We start from the raw sequence: 21430 nt of genomic DNA on the forward strand, positions 1-21430 counted from the left end.
GTACCCTGGGTAGTGGAAGGGAACCTACAGGGAAGATCTAGACCCATTTTGGGGCTTGGTTTCTTAGCCCCAGGTTCATACACTGAGTAGGTAATTCTAGGATTCAGACCCACATGATAGGTGTAAGTTAGACTTGCTAGAGGTTCTGATTCTCCAAGCTAATTCTGTTGGTCCCTGGGCAAGAAGTCCTGCCTTCTGAGCATCCTTGAACAATGAAAAGAATTTTTCCCACTTTCTGGGCTTTCTATAAATTTCCCCAGCCCAGCTCTCCAGCCTCTGACGCCATATAGAGATTAAAATCCTATAATCTATCAGGTTTGGTTCATTCACTTACTCACTAGGTATTTATTGACTTTCTATGATGTGCAGGCACTTGGCAAGGTGCTGGGGACACAGACCAAGCTCCTGTCCTTGTGCAGGTCTTTTCTGGTGGCAGGAGGTAGGCAAGGTACAACCTAAGCTCTGCACAGAGAATTGAAACAGTGAGGTTCTCACAGAGACAGTGTGGAGAGAAAGAAGAAAGGAATACATAATGTAGGATTCCATTCAAACAAATTTTGAAAATAGACAACACTAATCTGTGAAGTTAGAAGTCAGTATTATATTGTGGATCAAACAAGAGTGGGTATTAATAAAAATAAAAATAAAAAAAGTCAGTATTGCATTACCCTTGGTGAGGGGTGGTCCGAGAGGGATAATTTTTCATAATTTCTGTTTTTGAACAGGGTACGGTTTTATTTTGTTGTTGCTTTTGAGACTGGGTCTGTTGCCCAGCTGGAGTGCAATGGTGTGATCTCGGCGCACTGTAACCTCGACCTCCTGGGTTCAGGCGATCCTCCCACCTCAGTCTCCTGAGTAGCTGAGACTACAGGTGCACGCCACCATGCCTGGCTAATTTTTGTTTGTTTGTTTGTTGTAGAGATGGGGTTTTGATGTGTTGCCCAGGCTGGTCTTGAACTCCTGAGCTTAAGTGATCTGTCTGCTTGGGCCTCCCAAAGAGCTGGAATTACAGACGTGAGGTACTGGGCCTGGCCCAGGGTATGTTTGAGAAAATTCATCAAACTTTATAAGATCGTTCACTGCAGCCTTGACTGTAATGGCGAAAGACTGAAAACAATCGAAATGTCTATCCAGAGGGGACCCGCATCATTTCCTAATGGGGACATGCTGTAGGACTAATTCCTAATAGGGTCTGGGCAGTTGTAATTTTGATAAATATTGTCAAATTTGGCACTGTAATTTTTCTTTTTTTTTTGAGATGGAGTCTCACACTGTCGCCCAGGCTGGAGTGCAGTGGCGTGATTGCCACTCACTGCAAGCTCCGCCTCTCGAGTTCACGCCATTCTCCTGCCTCAGCCTCCCAAGTAGCGGGGACTACAGGTGCCCGCCACCTTGCCCGCCTAATTTTTTTGTATTTTTACTAGAGATGGGGTTTCACTGTGTTAGCCAGGATGGTCTCGATCTTCTGATCTCGTGATCCACTCGCCTCGGCCTCCCAAAGTGCTGGGATTACAGGTGTGAGCCACACGCCCAACGGGCACTGTAAGTTTTAAATGTGTTCCTGTATTATGCACACAGTAAAGTGCATACATCTTAGATGTACAGCTTGATTTGTTTTGCAAAGTGCACACACCTGTGTCCCATGGTTCTGCTCGGTGTATAGAGCATTTCCTGTCTCCCAGAGGCTCTCTGGTGCCTCCAGCCATTACCCTCCCTCAGAGGACCACTGTGCCACTTCTGTCACCATAGGCAAGTTTTGCCTGTTTTGAATGTATAGGGTTGACAATGTAGCTTGGAAATTATTTCTTTATATTTCATCTGGCACGCCTGTGCATTTAGAATGGGAGCGGATCGGTCAGAGGACTTCCCGTGTGGGCCTGGTCTGGCCTCTGGCCGGAACCCTGGCTCTGGAACTCCATTGTTCCATGTGTCTGGCATCTAAGGTTCTCAGATCCTTTCATTCTCGATTCTAAAACCCTGTGGAGTCACGGAGCCCTGAATGGGGTGATGGACAGGAGAGCCTGGAAGTGCCCTGAAACATTCCGAAGACTATGTCAGGCAGATGGACTGCCAGCGCCCTGAACCCCTAAGAGAGAGAGCCACGGGAAGGTGGCTTCCTGTGAACCTTGAATGTGGGAATCTGAAGGGGCTCCTAACTAGGTTACATTTCCTTGATTTGCTTCCACTTCAGCCAAACAATTCCTTGATTCTGTAAGTTCCAGGGCTGATTTTCTTCATGTATGATTTCCCCAGGGGGTCCCCAGAAAGAGGATGGGGAGGGAGGAAGGGGGAAAGAGGGTATCGATGCGCTCCCAATTCCAAATGCACAGGTGTGCCAGATAAAATATAGAGAAATAAATGCAAAGCTACATTTTCAACCATATACATTCAAAACAGGCAAAACTTGCCTATGGTGATAGAAGTGGCAGAGTGGGCCTCTGAGGTAGGGTAATGAGTGGAGGCACCAGAGAGCCTCTGGGAGGCAGGCAATGCCCTATACCCTGAGTAGAGCTGAGGTGACACAGGTGTTCGCGCTTTGCAGATGCTGGAGAGGGATGTCCCCCTCCCCCCTCCCTCCCCTTCCCCCTCTCCCTTCCCTTCTTCCTCTCTCTCCTCCTCTTTTTGATCTGGTCTCCTTCTCTCTCCTTCTCATTTTAATCTGTTCTTGGCCATTGCTCATCTGTGAGACTTGGCCAATGCTTTCCTTTCTCTGGGCCTCAGTTTCCCTGGATGTATCAAGAGGGTTGACTGGATGGTCCAACCTCAGTGGGCATTCTGTGGTTTCCTCTCTGAGTGTCCTTGCTCTCTGTATCTGGAGGTGGGAGTATTTTTCTGGGCGTGTCACACTCTCTGTGACTCGGTTTCTCCCCGTGAGCTCCTCAGTCTCCTGAACCTCTTACTGCCTTGTCCCTGGCCCTGTCAGTCTCTGCACCCAGCCTTCCTGTCTCTCAGTGGAGTGTCTCTCTCCGCCTTTGTGATCCCCTGACAATGGGAGGTAAAAATAGCCCAGGGGCCGTGCTGGTGGAGATAAAAGGGAATTTGCCTTTTGTGTCCTGTGGCCAGGCTGGGGGGGCTGTGACACGTGGAGATTGCTGACATAGCTCTCCTCCTCTGACCTTGACAGTGGCAATAAAAGGGGTAGCAGAGCTTCCTGCCCTCACCGTGGTGCTGAGGTGGGTGATCAGGACTGGGGTTGGAGCCGAAGGGAGGGCAGCAGGGTGGGTGGGTGGGTGGGTGAGGGTGTCCATGGGTGGCTGTGAGTCTTCCGAATCTGGAGTGGAGGAAGCCCTGGTGTTTGAGGGCGTGCATGTACGCTGGGCACTGACCCAAGGAGGCTGGATTGGGAGCCAGAGGGAATCTCCTAGTATCTGGTCTTGTGGGTTGGGGGATCATGCCCTAGTTCAGCTCCCTCGTCACTGCCATCTTCCAGTGCCTGCTGCCTTGGGCTGCCTTGAACCTGCAAGGTTTTAGCTCCTCCTCCTTCACCCCAGTGCCACTGCCATGATGGATGTGAGTGAACTTGGGGAGTCTGCTCGCTACCTCCGCCAGGGCTATCAGGAGATGACGAAGGTGCACGCTATCCCATGGGATGGTAAGTGGAGGCAGAGGGGGAGGGGACACAGCCACAGAGATGCCCTTATGGACTCAGACCAGGAATTGGGAGGGGTGGCACCAGCTCAGGGCTGAAGGCGCATTGGGGCCTGACAGCTGGAGCCCTAGACCTTTCCGGCAGAGTCTAGGGCCTGGAAATTAAAACCCCAGGGACACTGTGTATATCACTGTGTGTCTGTGAGCAAGCCTTGGTTTGTTCCCCTGTGAAATGGGATAATAGCACCTACCTTCCGGAGCTGCAGTTTATGAAGACTCGGGCTGGAGCCTGAGCCTCTGAGATGAGACTGATCGGCATGTGTGCAGGCTGCCTCCACATGTCCACAAAACTTGTGCTGGGGTTATTTTTAGTGCTTTCTGCAGAGCCAAAGCCACCCTTTATTAGGGACAGGAATAAAGGCTGTACTATTTATGACCTGGTTTGCTCATAGGACAATACTAACAATAGGCAGTGTGTACCGAGTGCTTATTGTGTGTCAGGTCCAGAGCAGATGACTTTCCATACATCATCTCAACAACCTGGGGAGATGGGGACCAGCGCCAGACCTAGCTTCACAGGGCACCAGGCTCAGAGGGACCTTGTGCTTGATTCAACACTCTGCCGTTGCCATCTTGAAAGTTTTAATAGTTTTCAACAAGGGGACCCACATCGTCATTTTGTACTGGGGTCTGTAGGTTATGTCCTAGATGGTCCTAGATGGTCCTGACCTACGCACTTGGCAGAGCAGGGAACACAAACTCTGGTTTGCAGCCTGTTTCTAACCACCATGAAATCTGGGCTCCTCAAAGTTCTGGCGACAGCTGGCCAGACAGGAGAGCACAGGTTACAGAGTTAGGAGGCCTGGATTTGAGTCTTCAGTGAAATAGGGAAGGCAGGACGCCTCCCCAAGAGTTATATGCCTGATATTGAGGGACCTAAGGAGATCCCCATAACATTTTCCATATGAGGGAACTGGCCCAGAGAAAATCAGGGATTTTCCTGAAGTCAGAGGGCAAACGTGGTGGAAGCAGGGATTGGAACCCAAGCATGTAATCCAGACTCATCCTCTAATAAGGGGATCTCTAGGGACCCTCCCAGCTCCGCCCTTCCTGAGCCTGGGTTTGGAGGGTTCTTCACTGGAACTCCTGTGTCCTGGCAGAGGGGCTTTGGGGAGGGTCACAAGTCTATGGATACCATGGCTTGGGAACTCCAGCTAGAACCCTGGAGGTGCCTCAGTCCCTCTCCGAGTCCAGTGCTCTCTCTGCAACCCAGGGAAGAAGCGAGTCTGGGTGCCTGATGAACAGGACGCCTACGTGGAAGCCGAGGTCAAGTCGGAGGCTACTGGGGGCAGAGTCACCGTGGAGACCAAAGACCAGAAGGTTCCGTTCCCCCTTTCCTGAGATTAGCCTCTCTGTCCCTAGGCCTCCTGGCCAGCAGGATCTGCACTCTGGGTATGTGGGTGGGGGTGACAGGTGAGGTCGGTCCGTTCTTTCCGGTCCCCTCACCTCTGCCACGGTCTGCCTGGTAGGTGCTGACGGTGCGTGAGGCTGAGCTGCAGCCCATGAACCCGCCCCGCTTCGACTTACTGGAGGACATGGCCATGATGACGCACCTGAACGAGGCCTCTGTGCTGCACAACCTGCGCCAGCGCTATGCCCGCTGGATGATCTATGTGAGCCCCAGGCCCAGGCCATGGGCGGGGCGGGGGTTGTGTGTGGGGCGGGGCTGGAGGTGAGGCTCTGGGGGCGGGCCCATAGCGGTGGGGCGGGGCTGTGAGCGATGGGGCGGGTCCATAGCGGTGAGGCGGGGCTGTGAGCGATGAGGCGGGGCTGTGAGCATTGGGGGCGGGGCTGGAGGTTGGGCCTTGGAACCTTAGGGGAGCAGCTGTTCCCCTGCTGCTCCGGCGGACTGGCGGCCAGCGTGTCTAGAACTCAGCTGCTGACTATGGAGGCCGTGGGCATGGGCTAGGGCAGGGCTGTGAGCACGAGTCAGGGGCGAGGCCAGGACAGCCACAGAGGGTGTGGTGTGGCAAGTCAAGTGGCTCCTTGAGGAATATCGCAGGGGTCACGGTCTTCTGAAGACTGGGGCCTGGGGATGGGAACTTAGGTTATCCCTCCCAAAACCCTACCAGTAGGCCAGACATGGTGGCCAATGCCTGTAATCCCAGCACTTTGGGAGGTTGAGGCAGGCGGATCACCTGAGGTCAGAAGTTTGACACCAACCTGGCCAACATGGTGAAACCCCATCTCTACTAAAAATACAAAAATTAGCCAGGCGTGGTGGTGTGCGCTTGCAGTCCTAGCTACCCTGGGAGGCTGAGGCAGGAGAACTGCTTGAACCCGGGAGGTGGAGGTTGCAGTGAGATGAGATCATGCCATTGCACTCCAGCCTGGGAGACACAGCAAGACTCCATCTCAAAAACAACTAACAACAAAAACCCTACCTATACTCTCTCCTCAGACCTACTCCGGCCTCTTCTGTGTCACCATCAACCCCTACAAATGGCTCCCAGTCTACACGGCCTCCGTGGTGGCCGCTTACAAAGGAAAGCGCCGCTCGGAGGCCCCGCCCCATATATATGCGGTGGCGGACAACGCCTACAATGACATGCTGCGCAGTAAGGGCCGCCTGGACTCCCCCCAACCCCAGACCCCGACCTTGGTCCCTGGAGGCCTCTGTAAAGGACCCCCTGCCCCCACTGGCACTGCCCCCCTTTTGACGCTGCTGGACATGGTCGCCCAGCCGTTCTGTCCCTCCACATGGGAGCTGACCTCCACTAGGGACAGCCCCACCCACTAATTCCCATTCCTGGCTCTGGGTAGTGGGGTCTACCCCAGGGCTATGGATACCCAAGGTGTTTGACCTGTGGCTGGCCCGGCACCTTGGCCGACTTCTCTATCCCCTTCCCTTTCCTCCAGACCGCGACAACCAGTCCATGCTGATCACGTGAGTGAGGGGCTCTGGGGGTGGGGTGGGAAATGCTGGCCATCTGGCAGAAAGAGGGCAGTACCACAGTCATTTCCCAGGGTTGAATCCAAAGTGCTTAGGGCAGGGCTTTTACCACCTAGAGCTAGTGTCCCAGCTGAAGCTAAATTAGGCCTGAGCACATTCCCTGCCCTGATTCTGAACAGATGTGTTCTTGATGGTGGATAGGGAGGGCACACCCACAAATGGAGTGACCACCAGCCCCATACCTCCTCTCCCTGGGGCCTGGAATTTCCCACCTTGATCTTCTGGGGTTCTAATTCTGGCTGAGGGGCAGCAAGAAAATTCCTCTGCCCGTCTTCCTTTTCACCATCTACTTATGTCTGAATCTTACCTCTGATCCTTCTGTTGCCTCTGTGGGAAAACGGTAGAATTCTTCTTACATGCCAGGTTCTTGACCAGTCAGGCCAATATGGACAATGTTTAGTGGGAGTGTGCTTGCATGCATGCAGTTAAGAGCAAGGGCCTTGGCTGGGCACAGTGGCTCAAGCCTGTAATTTCTGCACTTTGGGAGGCTGAGGTGGGTGGATCACTTGAGGTCAGGAGTTCGAGACCAGCCTAGCCAACATGGTGAAACCCCATCTCTACTAAAAATACAAAAAATTAGCCGGGCATGGTGGCTACTGAGTACTGTAATCCCAGCTACTCAGGAGGCTGAGGCAGGAGAATTGCTTGAACCCAGGAGGTGGAGGTTGCAGTGAGCCAAGATTGCGCCACTGCACTCCGGCCTGGGCTCCATCTCAAAAAAAAAGGAAAAAAAAAAAAAAAGCAAGTGCCTTTAACCCAGACGGGCCTGGCTGAGTGCGGTAGCTCACGCCTGTAATCCCAGCACTTGGGGAGGCTAAGGCGGGAGGATTGCCTGAGGCCAGGGGTTTGAGACCAGCTGGGCAACATAGCGAGACCCCATCTTTAAAAAAAGAAATGAAAAGTTAAATTAAAAACCCTACCTACCACAGACAGTTATGACTCAGTGAGTTGATATATGTGCCTGGCACACAGCAGGGACAGCCACAGAACTCCTGATGCCCAGTTCCTTGTTCCTAAAGTGGGGGTGATAATGGAGCCTGCCTTCCAGGGTTTTCTGAGCTGAAACTGAGCCGATGGAGTAAAGTGCCTGGCACTGAGTTAGTGCTTAGTGGACGGTGGCATAATCGTGTATTGTCATCTCACAGGGGTGGTCTACACTGGCTTGCTTTGTACACCTCTGAGGGTTGATCCATCCTTGGGGGTTTCAAGTTGGGGGGAAGGAGATGTGGGGGCCTCTGCTTGAGGGATGAGGCATTGGGGGTGGGGGAGAATTAGGCAAGATGGGCATTGGTGACTTATGTTTGTGTCGTCCAAGCGGAGAGTCGGGGGCCGGTAAGACGGTTAACACCAAGCGGGTCATTCAGTACTTTGCCATCGTCGCTGCCCTGGGAGACGGGCCGGGCAAGAAGGCCGTAAGACTTGCCCACTCGGGCATGATCCCTGTTGCTTCTCGCTCTTCTTCTTTCTTCCTCTCCTTTTTTTTTTTTTTTTTTTTTTTTCCTTTTTAAAAACTTTGCTCCCCAGAACCCTGAGCCCTGCCTGAGCCTCCCACCCTGGTGGGGGACTCTGGCCTGAGCAAGGCTTGACCAGAAAGGCTGTGGCCACCTGACACGCCTGCCTTTGCATTTCCATTGATAACACGGAGGGGTGGGACCACATTGCTGTTTCTAAATTTGTGTAATTTTTCTCTTCCATTGTGACCTTTATATATTGAAAGAGTTTACTAGATGGGCTGCTTTTACTAAGTGTTGTCTTGGTTTCCCTGACAGTTACCTGCCACTGACATGTTAGACACAGAGGTTGGCTGGCATGGAGGGCACTGGGCGTTCCCAACAGCCGGGGTTGGCAGGGCAATTTTGTGCCTTGTGATTTCTGTACAGTTTTTTGGAAATTTCTGAAACAATGGGGCCCAGTTTTTTTGTTTTTGTTTTTAAGGCCTAACATTTCATCCCTAGCCTTGGGGCCAGGTGTTCAGAGCTCTGTGGCTACCCCCAGATGGGCGGCCTTTTCTTTCCAGAAGCCTGAGGCCTCCCTCCCCGCCCAGTCCCTGCTCCTGGTCCTGTTGAGCCTTGCTTTATTCTGGGTGTTTTTCTTTCTTCTTTTTTTCCCCTATTTTTTTTCTTTCTTTCTTTCTTTTTTTCTTTCTTTTCTTTCTTTCTTTCTTTCTTTTTTTTTTTTTTGCCTTTTCCTTTTTACCTGTTTGATTGTCTTGATTTTTGATTTTCATTTCAGTTTTGTTTTGTTTTGTTTTTGCTGTTGACTTTTTGGTCCTTTTTCCTCCTTCCCTTTCCTGCCCTGTCTTCCAAACCCTGAAAAAGGTCTCTGGGGATGTAACAGAAAGTTGGGTTGGTCGAGTGACAGGAAGAGATGTCAGGGAGAGGTTAGAGCTGGCAGGGATACAGCTGGAAGGGCAGAGGAGCACCTGGGCAGAAAGGAGCTGGGACAGTGGAGCCCAGGGGAGAGGGTCAGGCAAGGGAGGGGTGGGAGAGGCTGCCCGCAGGAGCCATGGCTGCAGGACCTTAAAAGGTTGATCAACTCCCCTTACCTTGGCCCCAAATTTGGCCAAACGGGCCAGAGAGCGCCCTGCACAAAAGCACTGGATGGGAGTGTATTGGGCGGGGGTCCCACCTCCCCTGCCCGATGTCTCTGTGGGTATTTTAACTCTTGGGCTCCCTAGAGGTGAATGAATGACCACAAAGTCCCAGGTAGCGTATCTGTTCCCTCCAGAATCCATTCCTTCCCTTCTCTCCCTTTCTTCCGTGGCTCCCAGCATCCGGGGTAGGGAAAAGAAGGAAAGGAAAAGGAAGGGAAGGTGAGGATGAGGCTAGGATGGGGAGAGGGAGGATCTGCTCAATTCAGTTAGTCCCTCTGGGTGCCACACAGGACAGCTGTAGCGTCCGGGAGGCAGGATGCTGGGTACCTGCCCTGCCGCTCCTGACTTGCTGTGTGGCCTTGAGCAGATCCACTCCCTGCTCCAAGCTTAGTTTCCTCATTTGCAAATTAGGGCTAATAATTGGCAGCTGGCAGGGCCATTGTGAGCACTGGTAGGTATACAGACAGACATACAATGAAGACACACCCAACTGCATTACAAAGGAGAGGTGTGTATGGTCATAGCGGGAGTTTAGGACAGGAAGGTTCAGACCAGGAAGAGGTCTATTCCAGCTTTGGAGCAGCCAGGAGGCCTTCCTAGAGGAGGGGGCACGTGGACTGGGCTCTGGAGGACCCTATATTTTAGTCGGGAGGCCCCTGGGGCTTGGAGCAGGGCCACTGCGTGGAGACTGGAAAATGAAGGGCGGCCAGAGGCCAGGCTGGGGCAGAGGAGGCTGCAGGTGGAGACTCTGGCTGGGGCTGTGCCACTCCCACTTTCCAGCATTTTGCCTCCTAACAGCTGGAGGAGGGTCAGGCCAAGGGGCGGAGGGTGGGGGCCACGCATTCGGGTGACTAACGTCCACCCCCCTGTCCTGCTGCCCGCTGCCTTCCGCTGACACCCCGCCCCATCCTGCCCTGCCCTGCCCCGGAGGCCTCGCCCTCCAATGTTGTCTATCTTCTTCCCCCAGCAATTTCTGGCAACAAAGACTGGGGTGAGTATGGGGCCAAAGTGAACGAACGGGGCAGGCCTGGGGGTGCCCCCTTCTTCTGCACAACAGAGGGGCCACGGGGGACTCTGGCCTCCTGGTGGGTAGGCATCAGAGCTGACGGACCCCTCACCCCCACCACCCCAGGGCACCCTTGAGGATCAAATCATCGAGGCCAACCCTGCCATGGAGGCCTTTGGCAACGCCAAGACCCTGAGGAATGATAACTCCTCCCGCTTTGTGAGTGGCCGAGGTGGGAGGGGCAGTGGGGATGCGGCAGGCCGCCAGCAGCAGGTCAGGTACAGGTGGGGACAGCGCTGGCTGTGCCCCTTGGCTGAGGGCTCCTCTCTGTCCACAGGGCAAGTTTATCCGCATTCACTTTGGTCCCTCTGGGAAGCTGGCATCTGCGGATATTGACAGCTGTGAGTCAGCCCGCTGTGGGTGGTGCAGGGGAAGGAGGCCCCGGGCAGGGCCTGAGCCCGGCCACCGCAACTTGGCCTCCGTCATCACGACTTCTGGGCTCCCGCCTGCTCTAGGCACTTCTCTCTACTCCCTGGCTGCTACCCAGCTCAGGCCACCTCACCCGTCACCAGAACATCACCCCAGCCTCTGCCTGGTCTCCAGCCTCCTCTCCTCTACACGGCCATAGTTTTGCTGGTCATATCCTGTTTCTGCTTGAAAGCTTTCTCTAGATCCTGTCACCTGAGGATGGAGACTCATCCTCATTTGGCCAGTCAGGCTCCTGTGACTGCACCCCTAGCCTGTCCCCAATCTTCTCTCTGGCCACCAAGAGGGCAGACCTGTCCCACGCCCCTCCTGCCCCAGCTGCACAGCTATACTCAGAGTGCCCCATCCTTCCAGGCGCCCCGCTGGGAAGTGCCCCAGTATCACCCAGCTGCACAGACCCCAGGCACCTAGGCCACACTCAAGGGGGCCAGGGACACAGAGGGGCCCCCATGTTGGCCACTCCCCACGTTGGGCTGCATGGCTAGGTCCTGACAGATGAGCACAGACAGGCAGTGACGGGAATAGGGATAGGCTGTCATTCACACCCTGACCCCTAAACAGACACAGACACAGACACACGCAAAGGCTCGGCCACACATGCACACATGCTGACACACCAACAGATAGAAACCTGCACACGCAGACACCACACTCACCCCACACACACGAGGACACACGCTGACCCATCTGGCCAGAGATACACACAGGTACAGACAATACGGCTCATGTGATGACGCAGGCATAGGAGAGACGCCCTCCCTGCACACGCTGGCGGGTGCAGACGCAGCCCCCCTGCACGCTCCCTGCCCCCCTCTCTCCCTCCGCATCACCCGCTTGGGACGTCCGTCCACTCTGGGGAGGTGTGGGAGATGGCAGGCCGGCGCCTGTTCTCCCCAGATCTCCTGGAGAAGTCACGGGTGATCTTCCAGTTGCCCGGTGAGCGCAGCTACCACGTCTACTACCAGATCCTCTCAGGGAAGAAGCCAGAGCTGCAGGGTGAGGGGCAGTACAATGAAGGGGGTGGGAGTGAGAACCCGGAGGGGCTGCCTGGTGCTTCCTGGCCCCCATCAGGCCAGGCCCTGGTGGTCGTTCCCTCCCTGTCCTGGGGTCTGTGGCCTCTCTTCTTTCTTGGGACTTCTGGTTACTTTCCTGCTAGGGAACAGTCGTCTTAGCTCCAGCAACCTGCCAGCGTGTTACTGCTTCCTCCAGAAACCTAAGCCCTAAACCCCGCCTGCTGTCTTGAGACTAGAGGCCCCACCCAGTACCCAAGGCAGACTGATGACTGGCTAGGCCCAGCTCTCCTCCCTGGCAAGCCCCTCGAGGGCAGAGTCTGGTCCTCCCTGTGCCCCAGCATCTAGCATGGGATCTGGGCCAGAGTGGGCCATGAGCAACCGTCAAAAGATAAGTGAGACGTGGGGACTGTGGTTCATTCCTCAGAGAGCCAGAAACAAAGAGAAGCCAGGGTCAAAGTGAAGGCCAGGTCAGGGCCCTTCACTCTCAGTGCCCCCAGCCTTGGCGGAGGTGATGATGAGAAACTTAGGCCCCAGAGTGGGAGATGAGGTCCTCTGGGAGGGCCCTAGACTCCTGCTGAGCTTGTCCCCCAGGATCCCCTATGCTGTAATTGTTGTGGGGAGAAGAGCAGGTAAGCACCGCCTGACCTGCCTTTCTCTGTCCCACGTCCCCAGACATGCTGCTTCTGTCTATGAACCCCTATGACTACCACTTCTGCAGCCAGGGCGTCATCACGGTGGACAACATGAATGATGGGGAGGAGCTCATCGCCACTGATGTACGGGCTCTGGTGGGAGGGGAGCTGTGTGGGTGCCTGTGGGGATTGGAGAGCACTGCCGGTGCCCCCAGCTGCATGAGTGGTCCAGGGGCAGTGCCTGGCTGGACCCTGGAAAAGCCCAGACCTCTCTGAACTCTCTCCCCCCACCCCAGCATGCCATGGACATCCTGGGCTTCAGTGTGGATGAGAAGTGTGCCTGCTATAAGATCGTGGGTGCCCTCCTGCACTTTGGCAACATGAAGTTCAAGCAGAAGCAGCGGGAGGAGCAGGCGGAGGCCGATGGCACTGAGAGTGAGGGGCCCTGACCTGGCCTTCACCTTGACCCAGACCTCAAACATCCTGTCCATGATGGTTAACCCCAACTCTTGTCCACAACCTTTAACCTCAGCCTTACCTGGCCCTGCCTCCTCAGCTTCAAACCCTTACCCTCCTGAGGCTTTGTTTGCTAGCCCTGAACTTGATGCCTCTTAACTTCCCTCTCCTAGCCCCAGCCTGAGGCAGTAGAGCCCCTGAGTGCCCATGGTGGTGTCCTCCTCCCTTACCCTACTCGTGTGCCCTGCCAGGTGCTGACAAGGCTGCCTACCTGATGGGGGTCAGCAGTGGGGACCTCCTCAAAGGCCTTTTGCACCCCCGGGTGCGTGTAGGGAATGAGTATGTAACCAAGGGCCAGAGTGTGGAGCAGGTAAGCTGCCTGCAGGCTAAGCCCATGGGGGACAGCCGGGCAGGGTCCCCTCCTTACCAGGTCCCAGCCCAGCCTCCCTGCACCTCCAGGTGGTGTTTGCTGTAGGGGCTCTGGCCAAGGCCACCTATGACCGGCTGTTCAGGTGGCTGGTGTCTCGGATCAACCAGACCCTGGACACAAAGCTGCCCCGGCAGTTCTTCATCGGGGTTCTGGACATCGCTGGGTTTGAGATCTTTGAGGTGAGGGCAGACCCTCACCTTGGGCTCTGTTCTCTCCAAGGTAGAGGACATGGGCCGGTGTGGGGGCAGAAGCCCTGGCCTTCTGCCTGGAAGTTGGGGGTGAACTCATGCCCCTCCCCGGGCCTCCCTTTCCCCATCTGCTGAGCCAGGCCCCTCCCTCTTGTAGTTCAACAGCTTCGAACAGCTGTGTATCAACTTCACCAATGAGAAACTGCAGCAGTTCTTCAACCAGCACATGTTTGTGCTGGAGCAGGAGGAGTACAAGCGGGAGGGCATCGACTGGGTCTTCATCGACTTCGGCCTCGACCTGCAGCCTTGCATCGACCTCATCGAGAAGGTGGGGGCCGGGGCAAGGTCACTCCGAGGAAGGGAGGGTGTGTGTGGTGAGCAAGCAGGGATGGATGACCATGGCTTGCATGGAAGCCTGTGCAAGTGTGCATGGAAGCATGTGACTGTGCTGCAGTAAGCATACATATGTGAGTGTAATAGTGACAGCGTGTTTATGTGCTTGTGTGTGAAAGGGCACATGTGTGAATGGGTGTGTTGGAGTTGAGCATGTGAGCAATGCGAATGCATGCATCCCAGTACTGTGGACAACAGCTCCTCCTGGGTGCTCAGAATTCTGCAGCTCACAAGGCCCTGTTTGCAGCCACAATTTCACTGGATCCCTAGAACTGCCCTGGGTGCAGAGCAGGGTATGTTTCCTTGTTTTTGTGATTGTGGAATATTATGTATATTTACCCATTGTACAAAGAATGGAAGAAAGGAAATTTGAAAAATTGGCAGGGGAAAAAACGTTTCTCCCCATTCCTACCACAGTCAGTCACATGACACTTAGGTTCATTTCCTCAAAATCCTTTATCCTTTTTTTTTTTTTTGAGATGGAGTCTCACTCTGTTGCCCAGGCTGGAGTACAATGGCACCATCTCAGCTCACTGCAACTCCCACCTCCAGGGTTTAAGCAATTCTCCTGCCTCAACCTCCCAAGTAGCTGGGATTACAGGCATGTGCCACCATACCTAGCTAATTTTTGTATTTTTAATAGAGACAGGGTTTCGCCATTTTGGCCAGGCTGGTCTCGAACTCCTGACCTCAAGTGATCTACCTGCCTCGGCCTCCCAAAGTGCTTGGAATACAGGCATGAGCCACCGCGCCCGGCCTATCCATTTTCTTTTATAGACACAGATTTCATTCATATCATACCTTTTCTCTGAAAATGTATTTTGAATGTTGCTGATGGCAAGAGTAGTTCATGCAGTGGATGGGTTTCATGCGATGCATTTCTGCAGTCCCCTACGGCTGGGCATTTAGGTCCTGACAGCTTTTTAAATATTGTATCAGCACTGAAGACATGCATCTTCCCACTCTGCAGGTTAGAAGACTGAGGCTTAGTGATGTCGGAGGGCCCCACAGCTAGTGAGTGAGGAAGCCAAAATGTGACCTTAATGGCTTTTTGGACTTACCCCGTGTTTGTGTGTGAGAGCCATGGCTGTGGCGGGGGTGAGAGTGGGTACAGCGATGGCAGCTTGGGTTTGCCGTTAGAAGTGAAGATGACAACTTGGTGCTGCAGATTTTGCAGGAGGGGTTGGAGCCAAGCCACAAACTTTTCTCTTAGGAGATGGGTTCTTGGAGTGGGTCTGGTGTCTGACCGGGCAGATGGCTGAGGCTGGGGATCTGGGAAGGCTCCCATAAGGGAGGTGGCCTGGGGAACAGGGGTTCAGTCCTTCCAGGATGGACTGGCTTGATGGTGGCTTTTCAAGCTCGTTCTCTGTTCCCAGCCACTGGGCATCCTGTCCATCCTGGAGGAGGAATGCATGTTCCCCAAGGCCTCAGATGCCAGCTTCCGGGCCAAGCTCTACGACAACCACGCGGGGAAGTCACCCAATTTCCAGCAGCCTCGGCCTGACAAGAAGCGCAAGTACCAGGCCCACTTCGAGGTGGTCCACTACGCGGGCGTGGTAGGTGCTTGCTGGAGCCCCAGTCCTCAGCCAGGCTCCTCCCTCCCTGCTCCAAGTCCCCCACCTGGGCTCAGCACCTGTCTGGTCTCTCCAGGTGCCTTACAGCATCGTGGGCTGGCTGGAGAAAAACAAGGATCCCCTGAATGAGACAGTGGTCCCCATCTTCCAGAAGTCACAGAATAGGCTCCTGGCGACTCTCTATGAGAACTATGCGGGCTCCTGCTCCAGTGAGTACTGAGGGACAAGATCTCTGCTCTGACAGGGGTCCACAGAGTGACATTCCCTGGAGTGACCAGGCCCCTTGTCTCTATTAGCCGAGCCCCCCAAGTCTGGGGTGAAAGAGAAGCGTAAGAAGGCAGCATCGTTCCAGACGGTGTCCCAGCTGCACAAGGTGAGGCCCCATCTGGGCCCCAGGTAGACCCTCACTCTTGGCAGCCTCCAGCCCTGCCCTTCACCCCCTGCCCTGTCCCCCGTGTCTTGGGCGGGCAGCTGTTAAGACTTGCAGTGATGTTTAACTCCTCTCCACGTGAACATCACAGCAAGTCTGTGCTGCTTCCCGTCCCTACGCTGCCTGGGCAGGGTTTGCGGGGGAAGGAGTGGGAGCCCTGGACTCTGGGAGGGACGGGGATTTGGCAGGGGAGTGAAGACTTCGGTGGTGGTGATGGGAGATGGCGAAGGGTCTCCCATCACCAGAATGAGAGTGAAAGAGCAAGAGTACAGGGCACTTAGGGCCCTGCTCCCGTCTCGGTCCTGACTACTGCGGCATCCAATTCTGGTTCTCTGCCCCCTTTGTGCCTTTCCCTTACTCTTGCCTGCCACCAGGAGAACCTCAACAAGCTCATGACCAACCTGCGGGCCACACAGCCCCACTTCGTCCGCTGCATTGTTCCTAACGAGAACAAAACCCCAGGTAGTCACCCAGGGCTCGCCTGGCTGGGGCTGGGGGGCCGTCGTGGGAAGGTGACAGGGCAGAGGCCAGGAGGCTCAGTACATCTTCCCCCTCGCCTCACAGGGTCTCCACTGCTGCTTTTTCTCTGGGGCCTGCGGGTGTGCCTGTTGACTTCTGACCTTTTCCCCTCTCATGTCCAGGGGTCATGGATGCCTTCTTGGTGCTACACCAGCTGCGCTGCAATGGGGTCCTGGAGGGGATCCGGATCTGCCGCCAAGGGTTTCCCAACAGGCTGCTCTACACCGACTTCCGGCAGCGGTGGGCGACCCCTTCCCCCACCCGCTGCTCCAGGTGGAGGCCTGAGGGGCTGGGCAGGACACACACGTCAGAGCCCAACAGACAGATGGTCCCCTGTCTGGAGCAGGGACTGTGAGGGGCCTGGCCAGGCATCCCAGCAAGAGATGGGGGTGGCTCAGACCTGGCCAGGGACTTGGGGAGAAGTGAACAGGCTTGGGGCGAATACTGGAGGTGGAGCCAACAGGCCTCACTGATGAGCTGGACACGGACTTCTGGATGCAGAAAAGACAAGAGTGATTTCTAGGTTTGGCAGTGAGCAACCTGGGAGCTACCAGTGGTAGATTGACTGAGATACAAAAACGGTTTTTTGATTTGGGGGAGAGGCGAGGGGATACTGGTTTGAGCTCTGTTTTGCATATGTCAGGTTTGAAATGCCTCCAGCAGACACCCTAGAAATGTCATGGGGGAGACTCGAATTATCAGTCTGGAGCTCAGGGCAGCGGGCAGAAAGGAAGCAGATTTGGGAGTTGAATGAGAATCATGTGGACGAGGCTTCATGTGATGCCTGGCACATAGTGAGCGCCAGGGCAGTGCTGCTGGCTCCTCCCCGTTCCCTCGATAGGCAACAAGCATCCATCGTTCCTTCTCCCTCCAGAAGTCATGATGTCATCCACACTATCCTTTGTAAACAGAGGTTCATACAGATACCGTACACACACACACACGCATGGTGCTGTAAGCTTGTTTTTTCATGTAACAGTCTGGCCTGGAGATCGTTCCTTATCCACAGACATATTCCTGTGGTCATCGTCCGTCTTTGATGGCTGCGAAACATCTCACAGTCTGCTGGACTGCATGCTTTGTTTAATGAGTCCCCTCGTGAGGGGCCTTTTGTGTTTCTGGTTTTGCCTTCACAGCGTGGCTGGAGCCCACCTGACCCACACAGCCCTGTGCACATGTGCACGTGCATCCGCCTAGAAGTGGGTGGGCTGGGAGCCCTGGCTCCTTAGCATTAGAATTCTCTCCCAAATGTTTCTTTGGTGATAGGGCACAGCATGTCACCTTCTACTAATATTTTTTGCCTTTAAAAAAGTTTTAAAAAATAGTGCATGCCTTCTGTAAAAAGCCTCTTCAAAAACTGACTGAACGCATTTAAAATCCCAAGGTTGTGTTTTTTTTTTTGAGACAGAGTCTCACTCTGTCGCCCAGGCTGGAGTGCAGCAGCGCGATCTTGGCTCACTGCAACCTCTGCCCTCCCAGGTTCAAGCAATTCTGCAATTCTTCTGCCTCAGCCTCCTAAGTAGCTGGGATTATAGGCGCCCGCCACTATGCCCCAATAATTTTTGTGTTTTTAGTAGAAACGGGGTTTCGCCATGTTGCCCACGCTGGTCTTGAACTCCTGGGCTCAAGCAGTCCACCCGCCTCAGCCTCCCAAAGTGTTGAGATTACAGGCGTGAGCCACCACACCTGGCCAGCCCCCCAAGGATTTTAAGTGGAATATCCCTAGTGTCCCCATGTGGTGACACATCCCCGGCCCCCTTGTTCGGCGTGTGCCCTGCTGGAACCTCTGCACCAGCCTCGGAGAGGCCCAGGAACGAGTCCCCTGCTACCCACACCAGCCTCCTCGGTCCCTGACTTCTCCATTCTCAGTGGCCTGTGCCCCACACCCAGCCCTCTCCTTACCAGCTCTGCGCTGCTTTCCCAGGTACCGTATCCTGAACCCCAGTGCCATCCCGGACGACACCTTCATGGACAGCAGGAAGGCCACAGAGAAGCTGCTGGGCTCACTGGACTTGGACCACGCCCAGTACCAGTTTGGCCACACCAAGGTCGGGGCACTGTGGGATCAAGGCTGGCCCTGGCTGTGGCGGTCACACTGGGCAGGGTTCATGCAGATGGTTGGGGGTTAACCTGGCTGTCCCCTTCTCTGCCCCCAGGTGTTCTTCAAGGCTGGGCTTCTAGGCGTCCTGGAAGAGCTCCGTGACCAGCGCCTGGCCAAGGTGCTAACGCTGTTGCAGGCACGGAGCCGTGGCCGCCTCATGCGCCTTGAGTACCAGCGCCTGCTGGGAGGAAGGTGGGTGTGGGAAGGAGGCTGGGGACAGGATGTGGCCCTGCCCCTCAGCTCCCAGACCCACTGACTCTCCCAGCCCTGACATGCTATCCTGTAGTCAGATCAGCCCCTGTGGCTGCTTGGAGCAAGGTTCTGTTCTGTGTCTCCCCAGCGTCCATTTCCCCACTTCAAAAATTGGGGTAGGGCACTTGCTTCTCCATTCCAGGCCATCAGTGTGTGGCTCGGAGGGGCAGCGATGGCACCTAGTGTTTTCCAAGACTCTTGAGTGCCGGGCCCTGGGCAAGATACTTTCTCTGCATTATCCTGGTTAAAGCGCTGATGGTCCTGAGACACAGGTGCTGTGTTGGTCTCCACTCAGCAGAGGGGTGCCTGCGTCAGAGAGCCAGTGCCAGCTGGCATGTCAGCCCAGGCCACTGACCCCAGAGCCCCATGGCTTAACAGCCATGGTGTCTTCTGGCATTTGCAGAGGCCACCAGGACATGGGGGCTCATGAGCCTCTTCACTGGAGGCAGGCCTGTGGGCCTGTGGGCCTACCCTGTAAAGCAGAGGTATTAGGAGCTACTCCATGAGGCTGCTAGGAAGGCAAAACAAATGAACTGTGCCTAGTGTCACCATTTGTGATGGGCAGCACTGAGCCAGCTTCACAGCTCGGCTGCCCCTCCCTAGGGATGCGCTGTTCACCATCCAGTGGAACATCCGTGCCTTCAATGCCGTCAAGAACTGGTCATGGATGAAACTCTTTTTCAAGATGAAGCCGCTGCTGCGCTCGGCGCAGGCTGAGGAGGAGCTGGCGGCCCTGCGGGCAGAGCTGCGGGGGTTGCGAGGGGCGCTGGCTGCGGCTGAGGCCAAGCGCCAGGAACTGGAGGAGACGCACGTCAGTGTCACCCAGGAGAAGAATGACCTGGCCCTGCAGTTGCAGGCCGTGAGTCGGGGTTCCCCTTGTGACTGGGCGACCCCGGCCCTGAGTACCCCTGGCTGCTCTGAGGAATACTTCAGCCAGACCCATGGGACTCAGGCCTTACGTCTCCCTGTTCCAGAGGTGCCATGAGATGAGGCCTCCATGTCCCAGCCTTCCCACCCCAAGGCCTCGTCTGGCCATATGTCCTGGCACTCTCCCCTCGTGCCACCTTGGCCTCCCACTAAAGCAGAGGAACCCTAGCTCTCCAGCTCTCCCCTCCTTGCTATCCCTGAAACCAAACAGACCATGCCGTATTCTCTGGTTAAGGGCCATGGGAACTCAGGTGGCAGGTAACAGGGTGATAGCCAGAGGGCATGGATCAAGGGTCTGGAATCTCCCCAGGTCCACAGAGCAAGCTTTCCTACCTTTGGCACGTGGCATTGTGTATCAGTTGTGTGCCAGGCTCAGGCTAGTGCAGGAGGAACATTGGTGGGAAGACGGAGATGGCCCTGTGGTCACAAAACTCACCTGCTAGTGCAGGAGACTGTGATGCAGCCGGGCAGTAAGGAAATGGGGGGTAAGGATATCTGAGCCCTTCCAGGGAGTGCCTCCAGGAGCCCGTCCGTGGCTGTGCAGGGGCTGCTGCTGCTCACCCTGCCCCTCGGAAGGCCTCAGCCCAACAGTGGGGCAGGGGGCTTTTCTCTGAGAACCCTTGTTGGGCCTCACTCTGGGCTGCCCCCCACAGGTCTAACGTTCCCCTCGTGATGCTCTGGGGTGTCCCTCTCCCTGAGCCCTTGCCCCTCCATGCCCAAGAGCAGGTCAAGGCATTCCTGAGTTCTCAGAGCCCAGCTAAGCATGGGCTTCAAACCTTTGGATGGACAAACAGAAATAGTTTCCTCTCCAGGGCCTGACCTGGTGTCCCTCTGCTGGTTTACCTGGCCCTCCCCTGACCCGGCCCCACTCCGTGTGCCCTCCAGGAGCAGGACAACCTGGCAGATGCCGAGGAGCGCTGCCACTTGCTGATCAAGTCCAAGGTGCAGCTGGAGGGGAAGGTGAAGGAGCTAAGTGAGCGGCTAGAGGATGAGGAGGAGGTGAACGCTGACCTGGCCGCCCGCCGGCGCAAGCTGGAGGACGAGTGCACGGAGCTCAAGAAGGACATTGATGACCTGGAGCTGACACTGGCCAAAGCTGAGAAGGAGAAGCAAGCCACTGAGAACAAGGTGTGGGCCGGGCCAGCTGTGGGGAAGGGCCCAGAGCCAGCGGGCCAGCTTTGGGGCAGGCGGCTGCAGGTCCCACCCCTGCTCTGCTAAGCCTCTGCTTTGTGGCCCTGAGCATGTCACTACCTTTCTTGGTCCTCAGTTTCCTTGTCTGTCAAGTAGGGTTAGCAGCACTACCATTAGGGTAGCTGGTGATGTGGTGTGTGACTGGCCTTTCCTGAGCACACACACCTGGGCCTTGCACACAGTAGGTGTTTAGCACATGCTGGCGATCCTCATCCATCCTGGAGTGCAAGCCCCTTGAGGGCAGGAACTCCATGTCCCCAGCTCTGCATCCTGCAGGTGACTTCTGACCTTGAGCTCTCGTGATGGCCGCTGTGGTTCCCAGTGCTGGAGGAGTGAATCCATTACACAGGAGGGAAAGTGAGGCGGGGGAGGCAGCTTAGGTTCTCACAGGTGCTCACCGAGGAAGCCAGGACTAGGAGGCAGCTGCCCTGGGCACCTGCTAATACTGCACATGGCTCTGGCATCTGTGGCTCTCTCGCCGGGCCAGGTGTGGTGCTGGGCGCTGCGGGTGCAGCCACTCGTGAATCCTCAGTACAGCCCCATGAGGAGGGTCCTTCCCTTAGGCAGAAGCTGTGGAGGCTCGGAGTCAAGTGACTTGCCTGAGTCCCATAGCTGGAAGGGGCACTTGCTCTGACCTA

At 55.5% G+C, this 21430-nt stretch overlaps 1 protein-coding gene across 19 annotated transcripts in view; it reads left to right on the forward strand.

Moving 5' to 3' along the window:
- MYH7B (myosin heavy chain 7B) overlaps nt 1-21430 on the forward strand; it is a 46279-nt gene that overhangs the window by 18639 nt on the left and 6210 nt on the right. For 4 of the 19 annotated variants that reach the window (XR_012419302.1, XM_065523012.1, XM_045362802.2 and 1 more), the window contains exons 3-27: nt 3125-3173; nt 3492-3592; nt 4862-4968; nt 5118-5261; nt 6050-6206; nt 6508-6535; nt 7917-8013; nt 10162-10185; nt 10327-10419; nt 10538-10601; nt 11584-11682; nt 12372-12475; nt 12628-12766; nt 13039-13157; nt 13247-13396; nt 13563-13733; nt 15175-15354; nt 15449-15581; nt 15669-15745; nt 16177-16264; nt 16444-16561; nt 18246-18369; nt 18478-18614; nt 19278-19533; nt 20487-20729. Coding sequence is in view for 18 of the 19 variants with exons in the window: in XM_065523012.1 (XP_065379084.1) it covers nt 3125-3173; nt 3492-3592; nt 4862-4968; nt 5118-5261; nt 6050-6206; nt 6508-6535; nt 7917-8013; nt 10162-10185; nt 10327-10419; nt 10538-10601; nt 11584-11682; nt 12372-12475; nt 12628-12766; nt 13039-13157; nt 13247-13396; nt 13563-13733; nt 15175-15354; nt 15449-15581; nt 15669-15745; nt 16177-16264; nt 16444-16561; nt 18246-18369; nt 18478-18614; nt 19278-19533; nt 20487-20729 (3002 nt within the window). In the remaining variant the exon portion in view is untranslated. Of the gene's footprint in view, nt 1-1424; nt 1543-3124; nt 3174-3428; nt 3593-4861; nt 4969-5117; nt 5321-6049; nt 6207-6507; nt 6536-7916; nt 8014-10142; nt 10186-10326; nt 10420-10537; nt 10602-11583; nt 11683-12371; nt 12476-12627; nt 12767-13038; nt 13158-13246; nt 13397-13562; nt 13734-15174; nt 15355-15448; nt 15582-15668; nt 15746-16176; nt 16265-16443; nt 17235-17659; nt 17801-18245; nt 18370-18477; nt 18615-19277; nt 19534-20486; nt 20730-21430 lie in introns of those variants that run through there. The other 15 variants (XM_074005114.1, XM_065523014.1, XM_074005112.1 and 12 more) reach the window with 15 other exon arrangements.

This window comes from Macaca fascicularis, chromosome 10 (genome assembly GCF_037993035.2).
Source record: "Macaca fascicularis isolate 582-1 chromosome 10, T2T-MFA8v1.1".
Lineage (NCBI taxonomy): Eukaryota > Metazoa > Chordata > Mammalia > Primates > Cercopithecidae > Macaca > Macaca fascicularis.